At 51.7% G+C, this 22834-nt stretch overlaps 1 protein-coding gene across 3 annotated transcripts in view; it reads left to right on the forward strand.

The window, feature by feature from the left end:
- Positions 1-22834, forward strand: part of MYOM2 (myomesin 2) — a 170820-nt gene that overhangs the window by 53177 nt on the left and 94809 nt on the right. Inside the window, exons 1-7 of one of the 3 annotated variants that reach the window (XM_035269819.3) lie at positions 309-751; positions 4972-5190; positions 14185-14303; positions 15561-15716; positions 20293-20431; positions 20568-20725; positions 22069-22161. In XM_035269819.3, coding sequence (XP_035125710.3) covers positions 14197-14303; positions 15561-15716; positions 20293-20431; positions 20568-20725; positions 22069-22161 — 653 coding nt within the window. In that variant the 5' untranslated portion in view covers positions 309-751; positions 4972-5190; positions 14185-14196. Of the gene's footprint in view, positions 1-308; positions 752-4971; positions 5191-8248; positions 8369-14184; positions 14304-15560; positions 15717-20292; positions 20432-20567; positions 20726-22068; positions 22162-22834 lie in introns of those variants that run through there. The other 2 variants (XM_054243663.2, XM_035269818.3) reach the window with 2 other exon arrangements.

Genomic DNA, 22834 nt, shown 5'->3' on the forward strand with positions numbered 1-22834 from the left:
AGCCAGGGCCTCAGAGGGGTGAAGAGATTTTCCACAGGGCACGAACCCTCAACGGCAGATTAGCAAACAGAAAACCAGGCCCAGCGCCAGTGCCCTTGACAACGGGCTCAGGGAGGTTTGGCCAGATGGGGCCTGGCCCAGCCTTGGTGTGATTACAGAATGCCATTTGGAGATAAACTCCCCAATAGCTGGGGGCCACATGTCACCGCCTCTGAAGATAGAAACCCGTCAGGAATCGACACAGGATGAAAGCCAAGCTTTTCCACTGAACCAAAATGTACTTATTGAGCTTCCACAATGTGCAAGGCACTGTTTCAGTCAGAGCGATGGTACAAATCTAGGCCAGCCACCATCGCTGCATGAACTTGGGTCATGTGGCACAGACAATGTAAGGGAAAGACCTCCTGTCTTACGGCACGGACTCAGCAGAGCGGCAGTCTGCACGGCTTTAAAACACAGCCAGGAGTATTGCATTAGGAGCCACATTTAACCCTGAATGTCGTCAAGATTCAGGAAAGTGTGGTCGCCTGGACAAATGATAAATGACCGAATTCTCAGACTTTCCTCTCCTTGTGTGCATTGGGTCTCCGTGGACTCGCTGGGTCTCCTGTCCACTGAGAATGTTTCCATCCCTACCACGTCCAGACGAGCCTTGCTGGTTGGAGAGGAGACTTCTGACCACCCTGAGCTGGGCTTTGTGTTCCTCATGCCCCGGAGTGTAGCCCGGGAGCCCCCACCGCGCGGATGCATGGTACAAGGGGGGTTATACAAGCAGCTGCACCTACGGTATCTGTCTGGCACATAGCAGTGGCCTGCTGCCAGGTCTCCTAGGATATGTTTTGATTAACAAAATATGGAAAATCTTTGTACCATATTACAGAGACGCTGAGTAATGCCCAAACTCCAAGCAATCTAATTGCCTTGGTTTGGGAAGAATATCAGTCTTATCTCTACTTAATGTCTTGCTGCTACTACAGGAGACAGGTTAGCTAGTTTATTTGGTTTGTTTGTCTAGTAAGCAAATATTTGTTGAGTGCATTTTGTGTGCGGGGCTTTGGGTGAGGTCCTGGGACCTCCCTGGTCAGAGGAATCCCCGGTGCTCATGGTCCAGTGGGTGACACAGGCTGGCCAGTCAGCCCTGCCATGAACCACGCTGCAGACATAACAGGGAAACACAGCTCTTAGCAAATATGCCACAAGGGAGAGTTAACTCAACTGGGGTCAGAAAAGGCATCTGAAGTATCAGTGCTTCTGCTGAAGTTTGAGACAGGGAGCGGGACCGCGTGTGTGGAATTTGAAGACTGGAGAAGAGCCTGTGCGGGGTGGGGGCTCGGGGAGCAGGGAGCTTAGCTCCACTGACGTGCAGAACACCGTGGAGAGTGGGGTGGAAGCCAGGCCACACAGGGCTTCACACGGTACGTCTGCTCCTTGTTAAAACATGAGTGGCGCTGGGCACAGTGGCTCACGCCTGAAATCCCAACACTTTGGGAGGCTGAGTCAGGTGGATCACCTGAGGTCAGGAGTTCAAGACCAGTCTGGCCAACATGGTAAAACCCCATCTCTACTAAAAATGCAAAAAGTAGCCGGGCATGGTGGTGGGTACCTGTAATCCCAGCTACTCAGGAGGCTGAGGCAAGAGAATTGCTTGAAGCTGGGAGGCGGCGGTTGCGGTGAGCTGAGATCGTGCCATTGCACTCCAGCCTGGGCTGCAGAGCGAGACTCCATCTCGACAGCAACAAACCACAAGTGGCCCTCAGCGGTGTGTGGGTGATGTGCTCTGATCTGCACTCTGGGACATTCATCTGGGCCTTGGCCTGGGGGATAAGCATGGGTGTGGGGGTTCAGGACCTCAGCCTTAGTCTGGGGATGAGTGTGGCTGTGGGGGTGCAGGACCTCAGCCTTAGCCCGGGGATGAGTGTGAGTGTGGGAGGTGGAGGACCTCTGCCTTAGCCTGGGGATGAGTGTGGCTGTGGGGGTGCAGGACCTCAGCCTTAGCCCGGGGATGAGTGTGGCTGTGGGGGTGCAGGACCTCAGCCTTAGCCCGGGGATGAGTGTGAGTCTGGGAGGTGGAGGACCTCTGCCTTAGCCTGGGGGGTGAGTGTGAGTCTGGGAGGTGGAGGGCCTCTGCCTTAGCCCGGGGATGAGTGTGAGTCTGGGAGGTGGAGGGCCTCTGCCTTAGCCCGGGGATGAGTGTGAGTCTGGGAGGTGGAGGGCCTCTGCCTTAGCCTGGGGATGAGTGGGAGTGTGGGGGGCATAGGCTATTGCAGGACCTGGGTGAGACATTGTCAAGCTTGGATGAGTCGGACGGCAATGGACTAGAGTGAAGTGTGTAGATGTGAGGGGGTGTTTAGGAGGGAACATTTTAAAGCTGTGTGGGCCCAAGGGGGGTGTTAGGGTTTTCTAATATGAACCATTCATGGTTAGAAAACACTGGGCAAAGGGATCAGGAGGGCAGCAGTGGGCTCAGTTTAGTGTTTGACCTGTTGAGTTTAAGTTTCTTTTTTTATCATTCAGAAAGAGGTGTGAGGGGAAGCTCAGCGTGAACCCAGACTCCCTCTGGAAGCCATCCGGGAGGTGAGGGTAATTAAAGCCATTCCTACGCAGCCAGCCTGTGTTTGGGGTTGCCTAGGAAGGAGCAGGGGATTAGACAGGAAGAGTGATTTGAGAAGTGCGTTGGAGAAACTTCCAGACTTAATGGTGGCCTGAAGGAGACAGAGCCAGCCGAGGGTGGAGAAGGAAACAGACGCAGAAAGAAAATGGGAAGAGTGTTGCAGGAAGGGGTGGGGGTCAAGTGGACCAACTAATGGGGAGAGGTCATGTAACTTGAGAGCTGACAGTGTCCTGTGGATGTGGTGACACAGAGGTCACTGGTGGCTTAGAGCTATTTTGGTTAGTGATGTGATATGAGGAGAAGGGAGGTTGGAATAGGCTTAGTGGAAAGTGGAGAAATGGAAAAAATGTGACTAGACACAGCTCGAGAACACTGTGAAGAGAGAGCAGCAGCTGGAGGAGAACGTGGGGCTGGGAAAGGATTTTCGTTGTTTGCTGTTTTTCAGTTTCGGAGAGACCTGAAAAATGTTCAAATAATGATGGGAAGGGACCCAGTTGAGCAACAGAGATGCAGTCACGGAGGACACAGGTGTGAGGGATGGACCGTGTCCCTGTCCAAAGCACCATGAAGGAATGGGGTCCCCAGGTCAGGGATGTAAGGTAGATGGGATAATGGGAAGTTGATGGAGATCCTGTTTGGCTTTAGTTGACTTTGTGGATTAGGAGAGGAGGTTATTTGCATAAAGTAAGAGGGAGTGATTTTTGATTGGAACCTAGACATTTTGGGTATTATGTTAAGAGACTCTGGATCTTATTGCTGTATTTTGGCAGGCACCATTCTGGCAGAGGAAAGAGGTGCTGTCTCATTACTGCAGGCACATGATCAGATGGGCTGGAAGTCCCGGTTCCCTTATCAGAGGTGTGTGTGGCAAGGACATCTCCTTCCTGCTGGGATCCCCACCAAGTCTCCACTGACACTACCCAGGCTGTGTCACTCTAATTTTTGAAATAACTTTTTTTTGTTGTTGGGTATAGGATTCTAGGTTGACGGTTTTTTCTTTGAGTACTTTAAAGATACTGTGTCACCGTCCTCCTGTTTGCATCACTTCTGATGAGAAGTCTGCTGTCATTCTTATCTTTGCTTCTCTATCCACACACTATGTTTCTTTTTCTCTTCCTGTTTTAAGGTTTCCTTTTAATCACTGGCTTTAGGAAATTGGATTATGATGCGATTGGTGTAGTTTTACTTGTTTCTTGAGCTCGATGTCTGTTGAGCCTCTTGTACTTCACAGTGTTGCAGGAAGCTCTGCTGTTTCCTCTGCAGAAGCCCTCTTTCCTCCTCCTTACCTTCAACCCAGCCACGAATCATCAAGTGTCCAGAGATACAAGGTGACGTGCAGAGAGAGTGCCCACTTCAGGAAGCACAGTTCTCACCAGGACTGGCCCCTGAAACACTGGCTGCTGTCACAGCTGTCTTGTGTGTCATCTGTCTGTGTATTATCTATCTCCATCACTGATCTGTCATGTCCATCATCACTCTATCATCTATCACATATCATCTATCATCTATCTTTCTATCACTCTATCATCTGTCATCTAGTTTATATATTATCAATCTCTTTATCAATTAATCAGTCTATCTAACTTACCATCATCATCTGCGTGTCTATTCACCTGCTTATCAGCTAACATTATCTCTTTCTTTCATTGCTCTTTGTCCATTTCTGACTCTGTATTTTATCTGGATTGTTCATTGCTCTGGAGAAGAATGTTGTCTTACTAAAGCAACTTTATCACAGATACAAGTAGACAAGTGCAAGTCTACTTCAGACATCTCACATCTTACACATTACCCACCAGATAGAGTTAGAGTGTTAAGACATGCAGGTACTCTGAGACATACCAAACGCTCAATAAATATTAATTTAAATATATTTAAAAGTATATATATTTTAAGGTGTCTATATCTGTATCTATATCAATATCTCTATCTATCTAATATAGTTTTAAGCTGAGGTAAAGAATTACTAAATTAGCCTCGCTCTGTCAATTCTGTCTATTTCCGTTTACTTCTGAGCTACTATTAACTATTATACTTAACGATAGTAAGTTCTTCACGTCTCTTGAATCATTCATTGGGTAGTTAATTCAAAACTTTATTAAGCACAGAGAATGTGCTACATTTGGGGAGAAGCAGCCCACACGTTGGTTGCGTGTGGCTGCGGCGAGAATGTCTAGGGAAGAGTGAGATGGTGCAGTTGGGGGACTCTTCCCTCAGAAATGGATGTGTAATTACAGTAATATTGGCCTCAAAAGAGGTAGCAGGTAAACTTACTAGGGACTATGAAATAAAGTCAAAACTATGCAGAAAAGGAAAAAGCAGCTAAGGAAACATAAGCATTTATTTTCCTACTTTCCTAGAAAATGGTTCAGAAATGGTGGAAACATTGTGAGTTTGTGCTAATCCACGTGGATAAAGGATTCCTCACTACTGAGCTGCTGCCCTGTGTGGACACAGGTTTAACTGACAGAGCGAGATACTAGAAGGAGGCGCTTCCTCGAATGCCAGGGACCCATCGCATCGATTGATGGAATCAGCACAGCCTCCAAGAGACACTGAACTGCTTGGAAATTCAGAAGGTGACGATTTTATTTCTCTAAACAAGGTTACCCTCACAATCAACATTTTCAGAAGGTTCACATTTAAACATTGCAGTTGATTCATCTAAGCGAATGTGATTTTCTTCAGGTTTAAATTCTAAATACGGACCTGCACCAGCATAATTAGAAAGAAAGACTTTCTAAAGACAGAACAGGAACAGGGCTGGGTATGGTGGCTCACGCTTGTAATCCCAGCACTTTGAGATGGGCGGGTCACTTGAGGTCAGGAGTTTGAGACCAGTCTGCTCATCAATATGGTGAAACCCTGTCTCTAGTAAAAAGAAAAAAAAAGTTAGCTGGGCACGTGGGACACACTTGTAATCCCAGCTACTTGGGAGGCTGAGGTGGGAGGACTTGCTTGAACCCAGGAGGTGGAGGTTGCCACTGCACTCCCACCTTGGCAACAGAGAGAGACTCTGTTAAAAAAAAAAAAAGGAAAAAAGGAACAAAATGCTCTTCTTTAAAGTGGGCCTGTTTCCTGATACCAGGTTTTCAGGATTTGGAATGAGAGGCAGTGCTGATTCGGGCTGATGCAGCATCTGTCCCTTCCCCTCTGTGCTGTGGGAGAGCGTGGAGCCAGCATCTGTCCCTTCCCCTCTGTGCTGTGGGAGAGCGTGGAGCCAGCATCTGTCCCTTCCCCTCTGTGCTGTGGGAGAGTGTGGAGGGCCAGCACCTGCCCTTCTCCTCCGTGCTGTGGGAGAGCATGGAGGGCCAGCACCTGCCCCTTCCCCTCTGTGCTGTGGGAGAGCGTGGAGCCAGCACCTGCCCTTCCCCTCTGTGCTGTGGGAGAGCGTGGAGGGCCAGCATCTGTCCCTTCCCCTCTGTGCTGTGGGAGAGCATGGAGGGCCAGCATCTGTCCCTTCCCCTCTGTGCTGTGGGAGAGCGTGGAGGGCCAGCATCTGTCCCTTCCCCTCTGTGCTGTGGGAGAGCGTGGAGGGCCAGCATCTGTCCCTTCCCCTCTGTGCTGTGGGAGAGCGTGGAGGGCCAGCACCTGCCCCTTCCCCTCTGTGCTGTGGGAGAGCGTGGAGCCAGCACCTGCCCTTCCCCTCTGTGCTGTGGGAGAGCGTGGAGGGCCAGCATCTGTCCCTTCCCCTCTGTGCTGTGGGAGAGCGTGGAGCCAGCATCTGTCCCTTCCCCTCAGTGCTATGGGAGAGCGTGGAGGGCCAGCACCTGCCCTTCCCCTCTGTGCTGTGGGAGAGCGTGGAGCCAGCACCTGCCCTTCCCCTCTGTGCTGTGGGAGAGCGTGGAGCCAGCACCTGCCCTTCCCCTCAGTGCTATGGGAGAGCGTGGAGCCAGCACCTGCCCTTCCCCTTTGTGCTGTGGCTGCAACTGCAAAGCCTCTTTGAGGTGAGCCATCCTCCTTTGAGCCTTTCCTTCTCTCAGAGAGGCCCCTCCCTGGGTGAGACTGTCCCCTCCTGAGATGCCAGGACTGGGACCCAGAGGATTGAGATGCCATCTGAGGGGGTGGGGCACCATCACTGCCCTCCCGTGTCAGCCACACTTAGAGGCAGGAGGGCAGAGGGGCTCAGAGATCCCTGAGAACTGGATTCCCTAGGGAAGGAGATGCTGACAAATGGGATGGAAACTGCTTGGTTTTGATGTTTGTAACCCCCAAAATACATGGGTTAAAACCCTAACCCCCAAAATGATGGTGTGAGGAGGTGGATTTTTGGGAGGTGACAAGGTCATGGAGGTGGAGCCTCCTGAGTGGGATCAGTGTCCTCACACAGAGGCCCCAAGAGCGGCCTCGTCCCTCGACCTGGCGAGGACACAGGGACCGCGCCATTCCAGAATGAGGAAGGCCTTCGCCAGACAGCGTCCGCTGGTACCCGGACCTTGGACTTCCAGCCCCCAGGACTGTGAGAAAGAAAGTCCTGTGTTTTATAAGCCACATAGACTATGGTATTTTGTTAAAGCAGCCTGAACAGACTAAGAAATCGCTCAACAAACACTGATTAAATTAAATGTTAGGCCACTTGAATACGAAGGGGAAGAAGACACAGAAACACGTGCCTCCGGATCCAGCGTCCAGGACACTGAGGCACAGCTAGAGGCTGTGCTCCCAGCTTTGCAGTATCTGACCTTCGCCTCCATCCACCTGCTCGCTGGGTCTCGGCTGTGCCCTGCATGCCGTGGAGTTTCTTAAGGCTCCTAGGCAATTCTCATATAATCGTTTCTCTACTTTCCACAACAAACTTGCAAGAAAGTTGTTATTCCCTGTGCTTTAGAGCTGGGGAGCAGGGCACCGTGGGTGGGGGCAGTGTGCTGAAGTCCTCAGCCCCAGCTGGAGTGTGGCTCTCCCGGTTCTCAGATGGGGATGTCCCCTCCAGGCCCCGCCTGCTGACCAGGCTGCAGTCCAGGACCGTGCCAGGTGTGTGTTATTTATATGTTGGTACCAGCTGTGTGAAATGACAGACACCCCGCAATTATCCGAGTGGTGTAGACGCAGGGTACACCTGTGGTAACGGCTATAAATATGCCCCAACTTGCCGACCAGGCACCACTCCTCTTTCGGGCAGGCAGTTCTTGCTAAAATAGTCCTAAGATCCAATCCAGTGCAGACCTGACACAGACACACACTCACACAAACCCGTGGGCTTGTGCACCTTCCCTCCTCCACGGCTGACCTGAGCTCCAGCGTCCAGGCCTGTGACTGGCACAAATGCGGACCGAAACCCAAGTCATTATTAAAGCCTCCTTCGGGGTATCAGTTAATGTGCCAGGGACCCTGTGGGTCGGAGAATTCACACCTAAAGATGAGAACTCGTGGAGGAGAGTTGCAGGGAGGAGTGTGGGAAGTCAGTGCCCGGCCCTCTCTCGCTGGCTCAGGGGCTGAAGGGTCATGCTGGGTTTCCTGGGTAAGTGCACTTTGGGGCTCAGAAGGGACACTTTCTACTTTTGAGTTGTGACTTCCCCCGCCCTCAGTTTGAATAAGAAGTTTTTCCTCCTGAGGTCAGGCTGGTGATTTATGATGTGGATCAATGTGGGGAGAGGCAGGCCCCTGCGTCTATATATAGCAGCTCCTCAGGCCTCAGACGGGCAGAGGCACAGGCGCTCCGGGGAGCCAGCTCTGCCTTCCTCGGCTGCAGCGTGGGTGGCTTGCTGAGCCAGAGGCCCGGGCTCCTCTCTCCTCCTTGTGATTTTCCTTTCTGTCTGAGTAAGTGTCTTTCTCTTCTTTCCTTTTCTAATTTGTGGCTTTGTGGGGAGCACTGGTGACTTCTGCAGAAGCTGGCTGCCCTCAGGTTTTCTAAGCAGCTGTACTTCAGGGTGAAGATGGAGCCATGCAGCCACCAGCCGTCGCAGGCGCCCTTCACCATGGAGGACAGCGATTTCTGCTGGGTCCTGTATTTCTTTGACGAGATTTTACGCTCAACTGATATTTTATTCCCCGCAGCTGTGGCCTTTGCTAAGTGCTGTTCAGCCCCCCTGAAGCGTGTGCTTTGGGTCTTAACCCTGGTTCAGCATGGCAGTTAATGAACTGATGCCTGCAATTCTCAAGAGACTCTCAGAAATGAGCCTCCTCCGAGGAGAGGGCTGACCTGTACAGGTGTGAATAATAAAACCGGATCTTTTCTTAAGGAAAAAAGAGTTGAGGGCCACTCAGCTTAGACCTAGTGGATTATCCAGGGTGTGGGAAGGAGAACAATCCTTGTCAGGACTTGGAAGTCCTTCCTGAAAATGACACTTCTCATCGAAGGCTGTTTTCTTCTTTGTGCTGTTGGGTGCGTTGGGACACTGGAGACTTTTTCAGCTCCCTTCTGCTGACAGAGGCTGTGCCTTCTCAGGGCGTGCTCTCGAAAGCAAACCTGCCGGGAAAAGACGGTGGGGCTGAGTGGAGAGTGTGGAAGGCACCGGAGGTGACACGGAAGAAGGGGTTTGCCGTCGCTGGGGACACCGGGCCTTTGCCAGTTCGCCATTTCACGTTCCTTTCTTACTGAGTAGAAGTAAAACAGGACTCTAAAAAAGCGCAACAAAGATCATTTAAGGCGTCATTGAATAAACCAGTCCCAAGCAAAACCTGTCTCGGGACCAAGGCCTTAGCCACCTGGGCACAGGCCAAAGTGTGTGTCCAGGGGTCCGTTTCCCCTCTAGAAATGCTTTCATTTGGTATATTTGTTGGCTTTGACATTTTTAACTGTACAAACAACTTCCTTCATTAAGTGGAAGTCAAGGTTTTGTACTCCAAGCATTTTCGCAAATTAAAACCCATCCTGGTGACACGGAGAATGGGTTCCACAGATTCCTCGCAGGGAGGGATGCGGATGGGGAGATCAGATGCATGGTCCCTGCACTTGAGGCCGGGCTCACGTTTCTTCCTGGTGTCATGAACCCCAAACATGTCAGGAGCGTTCCGGGAGTGGCTGGGGGGCTGGGCTGTGGTGGAAAGTGGGCTGGATGCCTCCAGGAGACCCGGCTGGCACCTGGGTTCGGCCGTGGCCCTACCGGTGACCCGGGCGAGTCATATTTCCCTGGGGACGGTCCATGCTAACAGCACAGCGTGGCTCCAGGATTATTTACACACAGGCTGTCTGAGCTGGGAGAGTGTTAGCTGCCACCTTGCTCGGCACCCCGGTTTTACAGCAGAGCGGGCCGAGGCCCTTGAGCTCAAGGTCAGCAGGTCCCTGCTGGAGTCCTCGTCTCCCAGTGCCCTGAGCCCTGCTGGAGTCCTCGTCTCCCAGTGCCCCGAGCCCTGCTGGAGTCCCGGCCTCCCAGTGCCCCTGAGCCCTGCTGGAGTCCCAGCCTCCCAGTGCCCCGACCCCTGCTGGAGTCCCAGCCTCCCAGTGCCCCGACCCCTGCTGGAGTCCCAGCCTCCCAGTGCCCCGACCCCTGCTGGAGTCCCGGCCTCCCAGTGCCCCTGAGCCCTGCTGGAGTCCCAGCCTCCCAGTGCCCCGACCCCTGCTGGAGTCCCAGCCTCCCAGTGCCCCTAAGCCCTGCTGTAGTCCTCACCTCCCAGTGCCTCTGACCCCTGCTGGAGTCCCAGCCTCCCAGTGCCCCTAAGCCCTGCTGTAGTCCTCACCTCCCAGTGCCTCTGACCCCTGCTGGAGTCCCAGCCTCCCAGTGCCCCGACCCCTGCTGGAGTCCCAGCCTCCCAGTGCCCCTGACCCCTGCTGGAGTCCCAGCCTCCCAGTGCCCCTAAGCCCTGCTGTAGTCCTCACCTCCCAGTGCCTCTGACCCCTGCTGGAGTCCCAGCCTCCCAGTGCCCCTGACCCCAGGGGACTCACATCAGAAACTGCCCTGGGAGGAAAGGCTGTATTTTCTCTCTCTCTCTCCTCTTTTTCCTTTGGTGTGTGTAGCGGGTATTGAACACATGTCTGAGATAGTTCCTTTCTCCCTAGATGGTGGAGGGACGCTGAGGCTGATTGGCCCAGGTGCTGCATTTTCTTGATATTGTAATAGACAGTACAGGCTGGTCATTCCAAATCTGATCAGAAATCCAAAATGCTCTAAATTCTGAAACTTTCTGAGTACTTGTGTGATTCGTAGGAAATGCCTGTGGGAACATCTCAGATTTCAGATTTTTAGGTTTGAGTTGCTTAAATCCAAAGTAAGCATAAATGCAAACACTTCACAGTCTGAAAATAAAGCAGGAACTGGAAAGACTTCTGGTGCGAGCGTTTTGGACAAGGGATGCCGGGCCTCTAGGGTGCATTTGGGTAAGTTCTCTCCAGGGTTCCCTGCCACCAGAGCTGCAGCCACCCAGCACGTGCTGAGCCAGTGAGGATTTGCTTCCAAAGACAGCTTCACACCCAGCCAGGACAGGAGGTGGTGGCCCAGGCGGGGTCAGGGACGCTGGGGAAGTTCTAAGGTAGGAATTCCACGGAGGAGTAAAGAGATTACGGAGGGGCACACATTCAGCGTGTTAGGCTGGGCATGTCATCCTGCTGTTTTCTGAGTTGGGCATGAGATTGGAAAAAGTGGAATTGAGGGCACATTGGCACTGGAAGTCACGTGCACAGGAGACTCCAAGTTGCTGCTCTCCCGAGCCAGGAGCTCTAAGGAGTTTGCATTGCTGAAATCCAAGGGTTCTGATTCAGGCTTGGCTGGCGCAGGGCAGGTGAGCCCGTGCTTGTGGAAGGAACTGAGAGTGAAGACTTTTGCAGAGCCTCTGACACCTCCTGATTTGATGGTCCTGAGCATGAAGTGAGCAGGGAATGCATGAGCAGGGATAAAAGCAGCAAAGTGCTCTATTACCCCCGTCCGGAGTCACCTCGGGGAGCCCTCCACAGTTAGGTACAGTGGGAGTGAGGAGAGCAGGAAGTGTGTGCACTCGGTCAGCTCTGCCTTGCTAGGCACCACAAACTGTAGCCCCTCGCACATGCAGTGTCAGAAGACTTCCAGGCCACAGGCCCGGCGTCAAGTCAGTGATACACGCGGTGCTGCTTGTGCACACATGTTGGATGGGACGCTCCAGACTGTTGAAGGGTAGCTAGTCTGTGGGCTGTAAAGACTTGAGCCGTTTCACGTTGTTCCAGACCTTAGGACTGAGGAGGATGAATTCTATCCAGTGCATCCTCCTCTTTTTTCAATGTAGCTCATTCTCTCCCTTGACCTAATAGGTCATATTTGACTCTTCCCTTTGCCAAGAAATATAACCACATCTGAAGTTTAACTCAGCATAAATGTAAGTAAATATTGTGATGAGACATGACCTCCTGGTGCCACAGCAGGTGCTGGGGATTGTTCATGGGTCTGCTGGAGTAGAATCGCCCTGTATTCGTCAGGCCAGTCCCAGAAGAACCTTGGAAAGGAAACTGGATTGAAGCTGAAACGTCTTCTCCAACCTTGGTCCAGCTTCAGCCTGGTGAGCTCTTCCCAGCATCCTGCTGGCGAACTCCAGAGAGAGTAAATGGGCTTATAAGCAGAAAATGTTTATTGAAGACCCACCTTGATAAACTCACTGGAAAATCCCACTGAGATGCAGCTGGGGAGAATTTCAAATGGTAAAACAATGCACGGATTTTGTCAGATACCTTTTCCTCTCGGCAGAACTCCTGACCCGCAGTAACGGCGGCAGCCCCGGTTTGGTCGTGTGTTATTGGGTGCCAGGGCAGTGCCAAGTATGATGCAGATTCAGTATGGAACATCAGAGCCACAGGGGCTAGAAGCTACCCCAGGCCTCATCAGAGTGCTGGAGTTAGAATTTGATCCCAGGTCTACCAGACGTCAAAACCCGGGCGCCCGACGTCTTCGCTACGATGCCGCCTTCAATATTGGGGCGGGTGGAGGAGACATGCTTTTATTGTGTTTCGTCAGGTGCACCGTTCTGTGACAGCCTCGGAGTCGAATGCATACTGGCACACTCTAAAACACAGCTGGGCCCTGCAAAGGTGGCGGTGGTTGGTTGACTAGTTGGGTTTTTTTTTTATTGCATTTTAGGTTTTGGGGTACATATGAAGAACATGCAGATAGTTGCATAGGTGGATTTTAAGAGGCAGTATTGAGACAGTGTGGCAGAGTGTAAAAGGCCCAGAATGAGGAGTTGACGGCCTTGGGGCAGAGGCGGCCTCTTCCACAGGCGTCTGGGGAAGCAGTCTCTCCTTCTGGCTCTTGTGTCCTGTTTTCCTCCCTGTAGAGCAGGAGTTTGGATAATCCCTAGGGATTCTTCCAAGTTCTGCTGTACTGTGATTTCAGGAGAGCACAGAGTTCAGAGGAAACAGATCGTAAGCAGCGTCCTTGGGGAATCGTACGTGTTGTGGTAGGTTTTCTGGCACCTACTGTGGAGATCTGAACAATGACAGACTCATCTCTGAGTGGCCCTTTGGCGTTTCCATCCAAGTTTCGGTCCCATGGACTGGGATGTGGGTAGTACCCCTGGGGCTGTGCCATGGGACCTTGCCGAGGAGTTCCCTCTTTAAATCAGGACAGATTCTCCTCATTTAAACAGAAAAGACAAAAATTGAGCCCAAGTTGGGAGTCCTTTTGCACCTTGTTTTGGAAATTAGTGACTGTGAAGACTGAGGAATACGGTCCCTAGGTAACTTTGTAGAGATGATCAGGTAACTCAGCACGTTGGTGTTTTACGTATTTTGGGTGAACATGTGTAACAAATTGCCGTGTCTAACACCTGTCATGCTGGGAGATCCCAGAGAAGAGGATGGAGCTCGATTATTTCTTGTTTGGGGAGAATTTCAGCCACATGTTCGAATCTCCCCACAGCCCCGAAGTTTAAGGCCAGGCTCAGACCTCAGTTTCCCGCTCACCTCCTGCCACACTTGTCTACATAACCAGGGAGACTTCAGACAGCAGAGTCCAGGGGGCACCTCCAGCCAGGCACTTTTTCCATGTCCCCCTTTGCATGATGGGCAACTCCTGGCTCCCCAGGCAGACACTGGCCGCTTCCACATGTGGCTGTGTCTTTCCAGAGTGATTTCTGGTCACATCCCCCGCAAGTGTCCCACGATCCTGGACTCTCCACCCCGACATTTGCTCAGGGGCCGCCCTCCTTTCGCGCGTCTGCCTGGCAGTCCCGCTGTCCGCCACGGCTCCTCTCAAATGTTATCTGCCTCGTGGGCCGCTCGGCTGTCCTCTGCTCCTGCGGTTCCCAGGACACCTTTTGTCTCCCCCGGCTCTTGGCTCTTGTCGGACCTTCACTTGTGTTCTAAGTGTTTGTTTACTTCCCTAATCTGCTTTAATTATTTTTGTCCTTCCCACGCACCTTGCTTTGAGCTTTGCCCCGAACACACGAGGGGTTCTAGGAATACCTGTCGAGTTCACGGTTAAACGCAACACTCAGCCCAGTCTTCCCACTGTTATGAAAGAAAACAGCAAATGAAGTTGAGTCCCTGGAAAGTTAACAGGCTTCCTGACTGCTGGTCTAAGGTGATTTCTGCCTATGAAATCATTTATTTTTTTCCCTTCCCACGTGGGTTTCATTAGCTGGAGTTCATTTTCCCCTTTGGAATGACGCAGAAATTACAGAGGGCCCACGATGCTTTTGAGGGAGCTCAGTGCTGTGTGTGACTGTCTTTGTAGGAGCACACCAAGATGTCACTTGTGGCCGTCCCCTTCTACCAGAAGAGACACAGGCACTTCGACCAGTCCTATCGTAATATTCAAACACGCTACCTGCTGGACGAATATGCATCAAAAAAGTAAGCAGACATTTGCTGATGAGGCTCGCAGAGCTTTGATTATGGGGGTCTGACATTTACAGGCCTTTCCAGTTCCGTCAACCCTGGGAGGCGCTGGTTTGCGGGGAGTCAGAGAGCAGGGATGGGAGCGTCTCCTGTGCTTAGGTCCTGCTGTGGAGCAGCACTGCGTGGAGCTCGTGCCATGTCCTGGCAGGTCCTGCTGGCCCAGCTCTGAGCTCCTGGTTGAGGTGGGGAGGCAGGAAGTCCTTTGAGCTCATTGAATTTACTGCTCATCATGTCCCTTCCAGAACTAGGATCTAAAAAGCCACCAAAAATAAAGAGCAACAGGATTGAAACTAGTGGGAAAGGCTGTCGGTAGCAGAGGAGCGAACGGGAGGTGATATTAGTGATTTTGCCACATCAGTCATGGATGTGCTGAGGTCAACGCATCGCTGCCTCTGGGGCTGGTGTGCAGCTGTGCTTTCCGGAAGCTTCTCAGGAGGTCCGGGACGGCAGTAAAGGCCCCCATGGACGCTCTTTGTGTGGCAGCAAATCTGCGGTTGTAACGGGCTGATTGGAAGGCCGTGGTGAAGAACGGGAGGGAACTCGGGCAGGCATTCTGCAGCCGGGTGCCTGCCTCATGTCACCCACACCCTATATTTAGAAACGCTTAGGGTACTTTTATTTAGTTGCCATCCCTCGTACCAAACAAAGCCAAACATTTGCAGCCCCTCCCAGCAGCCTTGGGGAGTCTCAAATCCCTTAAGATATATATAATCCTGGCGCGGAGCCAGAAGGACTGGCTGGCTCTGAGGGGAGCTGGCACCAGCCACAGTGAGCTCAGGGAGAAAGCACCCAGGGCGGGTATGTGTGGGCATGTGGGTGTGGACACAGGGACACGGGCTTCGGTGTGCCTGTGTGCAAGTGCGTGTGTGTGTGTAGGTGTGTTTGTGTGTGCACATGAGTGTGTGCGTGTGTGTGTGGGTGCTGGTGGGCAAGCATATCCCCGCATTAATGCATTTGTTTGAGTACACGTGTATGCGTGTATTGTATGTGCGTATGTGCGTATGTGTGCACACGTACACGTGTGTGGGTATGTGCATGTGTGCATCTGTGTGTGTAGTGCATGCCTCTTGTATGCCTGTGTGTGTGTGTGCTTGTGTGTGCTCTGTGTGTATGTGTGCTTTGGGGTGTGTAGAGAGAAAGTGATGGGTGTGAAGATAAATTTTCAAACTGTGCCTGCGTGTGCGTCTCCTAATGGTGTCCCTGTTTCTGAAGGCGAGCTTCCACCCAGACTTCTTCCCAGAAGTCCCTGACTCAGCAGTCGTCCTCGGAGAGAGCCTCCAGCCAGACGTCCCAGGGAAGAACCACCTGCAGGATCTGCGCAAAGCGGATAAGCACGCAGGAAGAGGCGGAGCAGGAGAGCAGAAACAGGTGAGCGCACGGCTTCCGACTCTGCTGGTGCCCTGCGTGGGGTCGCAGTGGAGGGAAAGTGGGGCAGGGAGGGAAGAGCGACCTTAGCTGAGAGGGAAGGCCCAGGAACACAGTCTGGGTCTGTGGCCAGAGGGAGCTGCTGCTGTTTCCCCATCACCTGCTTCTCTTTACCACCATTATCTCAATTAATCCGAACAAGAAAACCACTGGGCGCGAGATTTCCACCGTTTTGCAGAAGAGAGCGTTGCTGTCCAGAGTGCTCACGGCACTCCCCAGAGCTCCACGTTTCATGCATGTCACAGCTGGGCTGAGAGCTCCAGGGCCTGTGGTTTCCAAGCCGAGCTCAGCCCCTTTCCACACAGAGCAGGGTAAGCACGCTTGAAGACATCAGACCTGGCCACGTGAGATGAGTTCTGAATTTCCACGTGCTGCCTTTGCAGCTATGCAGGAACGGCCGTGAAGGGTTGCAGATGCCAGCAAGGTCATCTCCCGAAGTGGGAGCCAGGGTTTCAAACAGTCGTCCTGTGGAAACTAAAGACTTGGGAAGGGATTCTGTAAATTGTCATGCTTTACATTTCAACAGAGGCAGCTTATGGGGTGAAGTGTCATAGGAATAGGGCGGATTAATAAAGACGCCGGTCTTAAAATTATTTCCGGGTGACGGAGAAACAGGTGGTGACATTACTTTGATCTTTTAAGGACGAAATGAACGGCTCTGTTTTACGCCTGCTCCGTTTTCCCTCATCTCCCTACTGTTTCTGAGAGTTTTCTCTCTCTCTCCAAAGCACTTGAAACCTGAAGGAAAAATGAGATTTGACGAAACATGTTTCATTTGAAAGTTTCAGAATGACGAAGTGATCTGTTGAATATAAACAATGTATAGCCAAGAAGGTTAACCTTTATTTTAAAACATTTAAACTACGTTTAAACGTCACAGGATAATTTTGCCATGTGAATAAGTTCCAGTGTAAAGTGCAGATTTCTTTTGTGAAAGAATCTCTGAAACGTAGATGTTCAGACAATCCGGATTTTTACGCATTGGATTACGTTGGTTCTTCTGCCTGTAGTTAGGTTTTGGGGGTTACCATAGAACACTTGAGCTTATCGTTTTATATTTATCATTTAGACGTTGACGTGACCTTGAACATGTTGCATTCCTATCGCTCCATCTCCCCGCTGGTAAAATGGTAACTTGAGCGGTCCGTGAGTGGCTTATTGTGATTCACATGGTTTCCATAGCAATGATTTTCATGACAGCCTTGGCTATTGGAAATTTCACTCAAAGAAGAGACTTGAGTGACTGGTGATGGGTTGTGTGCTCACTGCCCCTCAGATGCTCACGTTAAATTCCAGTCTCTTGTACGTAGTAGAGGTGGAGACCAAGGCCAGGGACTGTCCCAGCTTTGTGAGCCCATGCCTCACGCTTTCCGTGAGATCGTCGTCAGCAGCCCCACAGCGTTGTATTCTCCCAGCCCACATGTATGACTTCCACGGGGAAGATCTTTTTGAAATCAGTTCTTCCCTCCTTTAAAGGTAAACACACATCTTTGGGATCTCAATGGGTTGGACAAGCACGAATTGAGATTTCTTGTGAAGCCTGGTCTGTTACCATCGTGCAGAAGGGCCTGGAGCGGGGAGTGAGGCCTGTGCTGAGTGACACGAGCAGCTCCATGGATTCCAGCCCGTACCGGAATTCACCACTCTCACGGCTGCAAGTGTCATTGCCAGCATGTTTTCATCCCTGATCTCTCAGGGTGGATATTAATTTAATGCACCGGACAAGTTGGTCCTTTGCAAAAGATGAAATTGTGGGCTCACTGGTGTGAGTTACAGCTCATGTCCCTGTGTAAAATAACTGCTGAAGAGACATCGGTGCATTGAAGGCACTCAACACATCCTTCTGGAAGATATGACCCATTGGAAACATCCCTCGGATGTCTTCGTTCAGTCCTGGTGAAAAATGGGCCTCCCCGACTCTTGCAAGCCGCCTGTCCCGGAGCTAGTCATTTATAGTCAGTGCAAGACGGATGACGGATGAATTTACACAGTGCAATTACTCTGTGCACGCGAGCTGGCGTCACGGTCAACTGATCACCAACGGCAGGAATATTTCCTCAATGTCCTGACCTGGGGCCAGGTGTGGGAGGAATTCCAGACCAAATAGTTATTCTGAATCACAGAGGGTTAGGGGATGGTGGAGCTGTTGACTTAAGATTTAGCGGAGGCTCTCTTAACTCCAACATAAAGAGCCCACAGAAATGTAAACAGAGACAAGAGAAGACGTCTGATCCTTTAGCTCATCACAGCACTGAGTGGCACCGACCAGGCTTTGTCTTCTGGGTCCCTGCAATTCAGTGGGATTCACTCTCAGTAAGAAGGCTTGTTCCCTGCGGGACCTCTGAGGCCATGTGACGTCTTCGCTCATTCCCTGAACACATTCCTAGAACTCCTTCTGGCACCTGGATACTGGGGGAACCAAGTGGGCATTTTACCACTTGACTGGGATTCAAAGTCACAGGGCAGGGCTCGTGTCTTTCGACGTGCACACACACGTGCGTACAGCAGTGGCACAAGCTCTGCAACGGGAGGATGAGGAAGCAGGAGCGAGACTGGGAGGGCTGTGATTTGAGGGGCCCCAGGAGAGTCTCTGAGGGGGAGACCCTGGTGCTGAAAGCAGGAGGAGCAGATGCCAGCCTGTTAGGAGTTGGAAGAAATCTGTCCAGAACAGCTGAGGCCAGAAGAGATGGTTCCCTCAACACTGCAGGGAAAGGCAGCGTGTCTGATAGGGAGTGGGACAGGGAGGCGCGGGGTGAGATCCTGGATTCCTAAGGAGGTCAATCAACATTCCTTGCATGGCTATATTTTATGGTTCCTCCTGCCTCATTTTTGTCAAAGAGGCTGCAGAGTTTTCTGCAATTCTGGTTGTGAACTTTCCACACGCCTAACACCAGGCCTTACTCTTACTGGCTGCTGGGGAGGCTGGCCCATCATAGCTGTGTGGGGTTGGGGAAGGCCCTCGGACAGAGGCCCTGCACCCTGGACCTGGGACAGGCCTCACCACCAACCCACAGCAGCTCTCCCACCGCACTCCCCACATCTCTGGGCAGCCGTGATGCTGCAGTCCCCTCCAGCTCTGATACTGGGACTTTCTGTGCGACGAGGCCTGGCCGAGCAGCCTCTTGGTAGCTCACACAGTGCCACAGGCAGCGCTCCTGCGTGGCCACCTTTCCCTCTGCCACCTCCTTCCCAGGCCGGCTCTGCAGCTTCCCGTCCCTGCCACCTGGGAAGGAACCTTCCCCGGCCTAACCGGACTACTGAGTATTCATTAGGCATCTTCTGTGCACTGAGTCTGGGGAATACAGAGGTAAGAAGTAGCCAGTCCTTTCTTCTGGGAAGGATAAATGTATGCAGATTATGAGCATAAAGGCCATACGAGAAATAGAAAGAGGTCTGGGGTTCAAGGCAGAGGGAGGAGGATGAGGAGTGGTTCCATGGGAGAGATGGCATTGGAGAGGGGCCTTGAGGAGGATGGAATGTTGATTGAAAGGGATGACAGTGAGGCTTTTCCCACCAGTGGGACAGAATCCAAGAGGGCAGCAGAACAGCCTAATTTCCACTGGACCTTGGGAAGGCAATGGTGAGGGTAGGAGATGAGGCTGGAAGAGCTGCTGCAGAGTTCCAGAGCATCTCAGAGCATAGAGCATGGAGGCAGCCCGGCCGGGCCCATGTTGGGGTGTGATTTGTGGGGTTCACAGGATGGCATGTGAGCCATGAGGGATGTGAACATTTCTCAGCCCTACGGAGTGAAGATGCTGAATCCTTTATTTAACCCTTTATTATTATTGCTATTATTTTTAGCATTCAGACATTTCTTATCTATATTTTTTTAAACTCAAAAGACTTTAATTCATCTTAAAATCACTCAGAAACTGCCTCCTTCCCAGGAAAACAAAATGGTTTTTATTTACTGGCCTGCAGAGGAAAACTCCCACATGGGAGCTCACCATTTTCCTAAATTTTCAAATCACGGAACTGAAGTCAAAAGCACCTCCAGCCCAGCAGCACCTGACTGTGCTGAATCTCAGACCTCTGAAAGCACCAAGGCCTTTGTTTAGTAAATCCAGAAAGGTTCCCTGAGGTCTTCACTGAGCACCTGCTGCATGTGAGTTTCTGTGCACACGAAGATGAGTAACCGTGTCTCCCTGTTTCTAAGAGAACTTGCTGACTCTCTCAGCAGGTGTGGGTACCTGTTGTCCTTTCCAAAGCGTCACTTAGGGCCTCCTAGGGGCTGCAATTGTGCACTGTCAGTGGTGAAGGAAAGTTGGGGGCGTGTGGCTCCTGTATTTTGTATTAATAAATCATGTACGACTTCATCGTGCATGGCATTCACACACCAACACATACTCGTAAAAGGCAGATAGATACAAATGAGCAGAAGCAGCATTTCTCCTGTTTTCTTCTTGCACACACTTAAGGAAAGCCCAGGGGAGGTGACGGCCTGCTCTTATCAACCTTCAGGGCTCACGTGGTTTTCTCTGCGATTCCTGAAAATGAGTCTGCTTCTTGGCTCCTGCAGGTACCAATCCCTGGTGGCCGCCTATGGCGAGGCCAAGCGACAGCGCTTTCTCAGCGAGCTGGCCCACATGGAGGAGAACGTCCACATGGCACGCTCCCAGGCCCGTGACAAGCTGGACAAATACGCCATTCAGCAGATGGTAGGAGGGTCTCTGGGTGGCTGGGTCCCTGGGACGCGTGGAACGGATCTTAGCTTGTCTGCGTGGTGCCTGCGTGGCGGTGGGCAGTGTGGCTCTCTGCCTGAAAACCTCTGAGCATCCTTGCTTCTCCGGGCAGGTGGAGGACAAGCTGGCCTGGGAGAGGTACTCGTTTGAAGAGCGGATAAGCAGGGCCCCTGAGATCCTGGTGCGGCTGCGGTCCCACACCGTCTGGGAGAGGATGTCTGTGAAGCTCTGCTTTACCGTGCAGGGATTTCCCACACCCGTGGTGCAGTGGTGAGGGCTCTGTTCCCAGGGGTTTTAAAGGGCCATTCTGCCTTTTGTTTAAGGAGGAGCCCGATTAAGGAGACAAACACCATTGAGCCTGTGCTGGCGGCCACTTGGCTGGAAACTCTATGCAGAAATACGTTTACAGAAACTCTGAATGTCCACTTTAGCTGATAGGCAGACACGTTTATTCTCATGACATTGAATCAACACATTGTTCAGAAGGTTTTTTTTTTTTTTTATTCTTGCTCTGTCACTCAGGCTGGAGTGCAATGATGTGATCTCAGCTCACTGCAGCCTCCACTTCCTGGGTTCAAGCGATTCTCCTGCCTCAGCCTCCCTAGTAGCTGGGACCACAGGCATGCGCCCCCATGCCTGGCTGATTTTTGTATTTTTAGTAGAGACAGGGTTTCAGCATATTGGCCAGGCTGGTCTCAAACTCCTGACCTCAAGTGATCCACCTTCCCTGGCCTCCCAAAGTGCTGGGATTATAGGCATGAGCCACCTCGCCCAGCCCACAGGGTTTTTATTTAAAAGTCACTTCCTTTAAATGAGCACGGCTCTTGTCCCCTTTGCAAGGGTCAGTGCACGATTGCTCATTGTGTGCAAAGCCGAGAGTCTGCTTCTAAATATGGAACACTCCTAAGTGGAAGGCCTAAACCCGAAAGCTTTGGGACTGCAGGGCTGCAGTGAATCAGACTTTGTGGTCATTGAGCAATTATATATTTAAGCCCTTGAGACCCTTTTTGTATCCATGTGTACTGCTAAACTTATACATATATCTATGCGCATTTACATGTGGGGTTGAGACTCCGAGCCACAGCCAGGCCCATCATGGCTGATGGCTGGATGCTGCGGTTCTTTGGAAGGCAGGCTCAGGAGGCTGAGATTCACCTGCTTCTACTGCGGAGGTACTGGGGTGGATGTGGTCCTGTCCCTGCCCCCCGGGGACAGTGCTGGAGCTGTGAAGCCACCTTCCTTTCACCAGGCTCAGTGCCTTGGGTCCTGCAGAGCTCCCTGAGACACGAGCTATACTACAGCTTAAGTAGGGACCCAGCACCCTAGTTTTTCTTACTGAATTTCTAACAAAGGCCAAGCAGATCTTGGATCGAGCAGGTTGGGAATCCCTTGAGAGTCTGAATGAGGCGATGCTGCTCTCATCTCAGAAATCAAAACCAGGATGAGCTTGGGCCTCACCCCTAGGGCTCTGCCCTCCTCCCGCCTGAGGCTCTAAGGAAAACGTGCAGAAATGGGGCAGCAGCACGTCAGCGGGCACGGGGAGCTGCGGCAGAATTGCACACACACGAAATCCAACCCTGCCTTCAAACTAAAACCACGCTTCCCTCACGTAGGTACAAAGATGGCAGTCTGATTTGCCAGGCGGCGGAACCGGGGAAGTACAGGATCGAGAGCAACTATGGCGTGCACACGCTGCTGATCAACAGGTACGGCCAGGGCTCTGGACCAGCAGACCCCGGGGAAGGAGTCAGATGGGTAACTGAGGCCGAATCACAGCAGTCCCTTTGCACCCTGGGTGACTTTAAATAGCATTTATGAGTTAATGGAACTGGTGCTGGAAGCTTCCCTGTTTTTCCTTAGTGTCTGGCCAGAGGAATGGAAATCCTGGGAATAAGACCATCGCTAGCTCAGGGAAAGGTAACAGCATCTGGCTGGGGACAGCCGTGTGGCACCAGGTTTCACTCACACACGCTGCCAGGTTCCGGTAACACACCCTAAGTTCAGCCTCTTCAAAGAATGATCACCTTCATTTTCTTTCTAATAACAAGTCAGAAAAGTATATGAAATCTAGTCAAACAAAAGAAAAACGATCATCCATCCACCCAGCACCGAGTCCGTATGTGGCTGTAGAGCCGGCATTTCCTCTTTCCTGGTGCGACACACACCCTTCATTTTTAAAGTAAAAGTGAGACCCTGCTGCTCTTTTTCTGTTTCTCTGCATACACGGTTTTTTCTTCTCCCAGAAGACCCTGCCGTTACGCAGTCAGTGTTTCTCATCAGTGGTATATCGTGACACTTTCCCACGACGCTGATGTTAATTTTTCCAGCAAACATGGCTGCCTCGTGTGGTTCCTGATACAGTAGAACTTAAGGAGCACA

Source organism: Callithrix jacchus, chromosome 13 (genome assembly GCF_049354715.1).
Source record: "Callithrix jacchus isolate 240 chromosome 13, calJac240_pri, whole genome shotgun sequence".
NCBI lineage: Eukaryota > Metazoa > Chordata > Mammalia > Primates > Cebidae > Callithrix > Callithrix jacchus.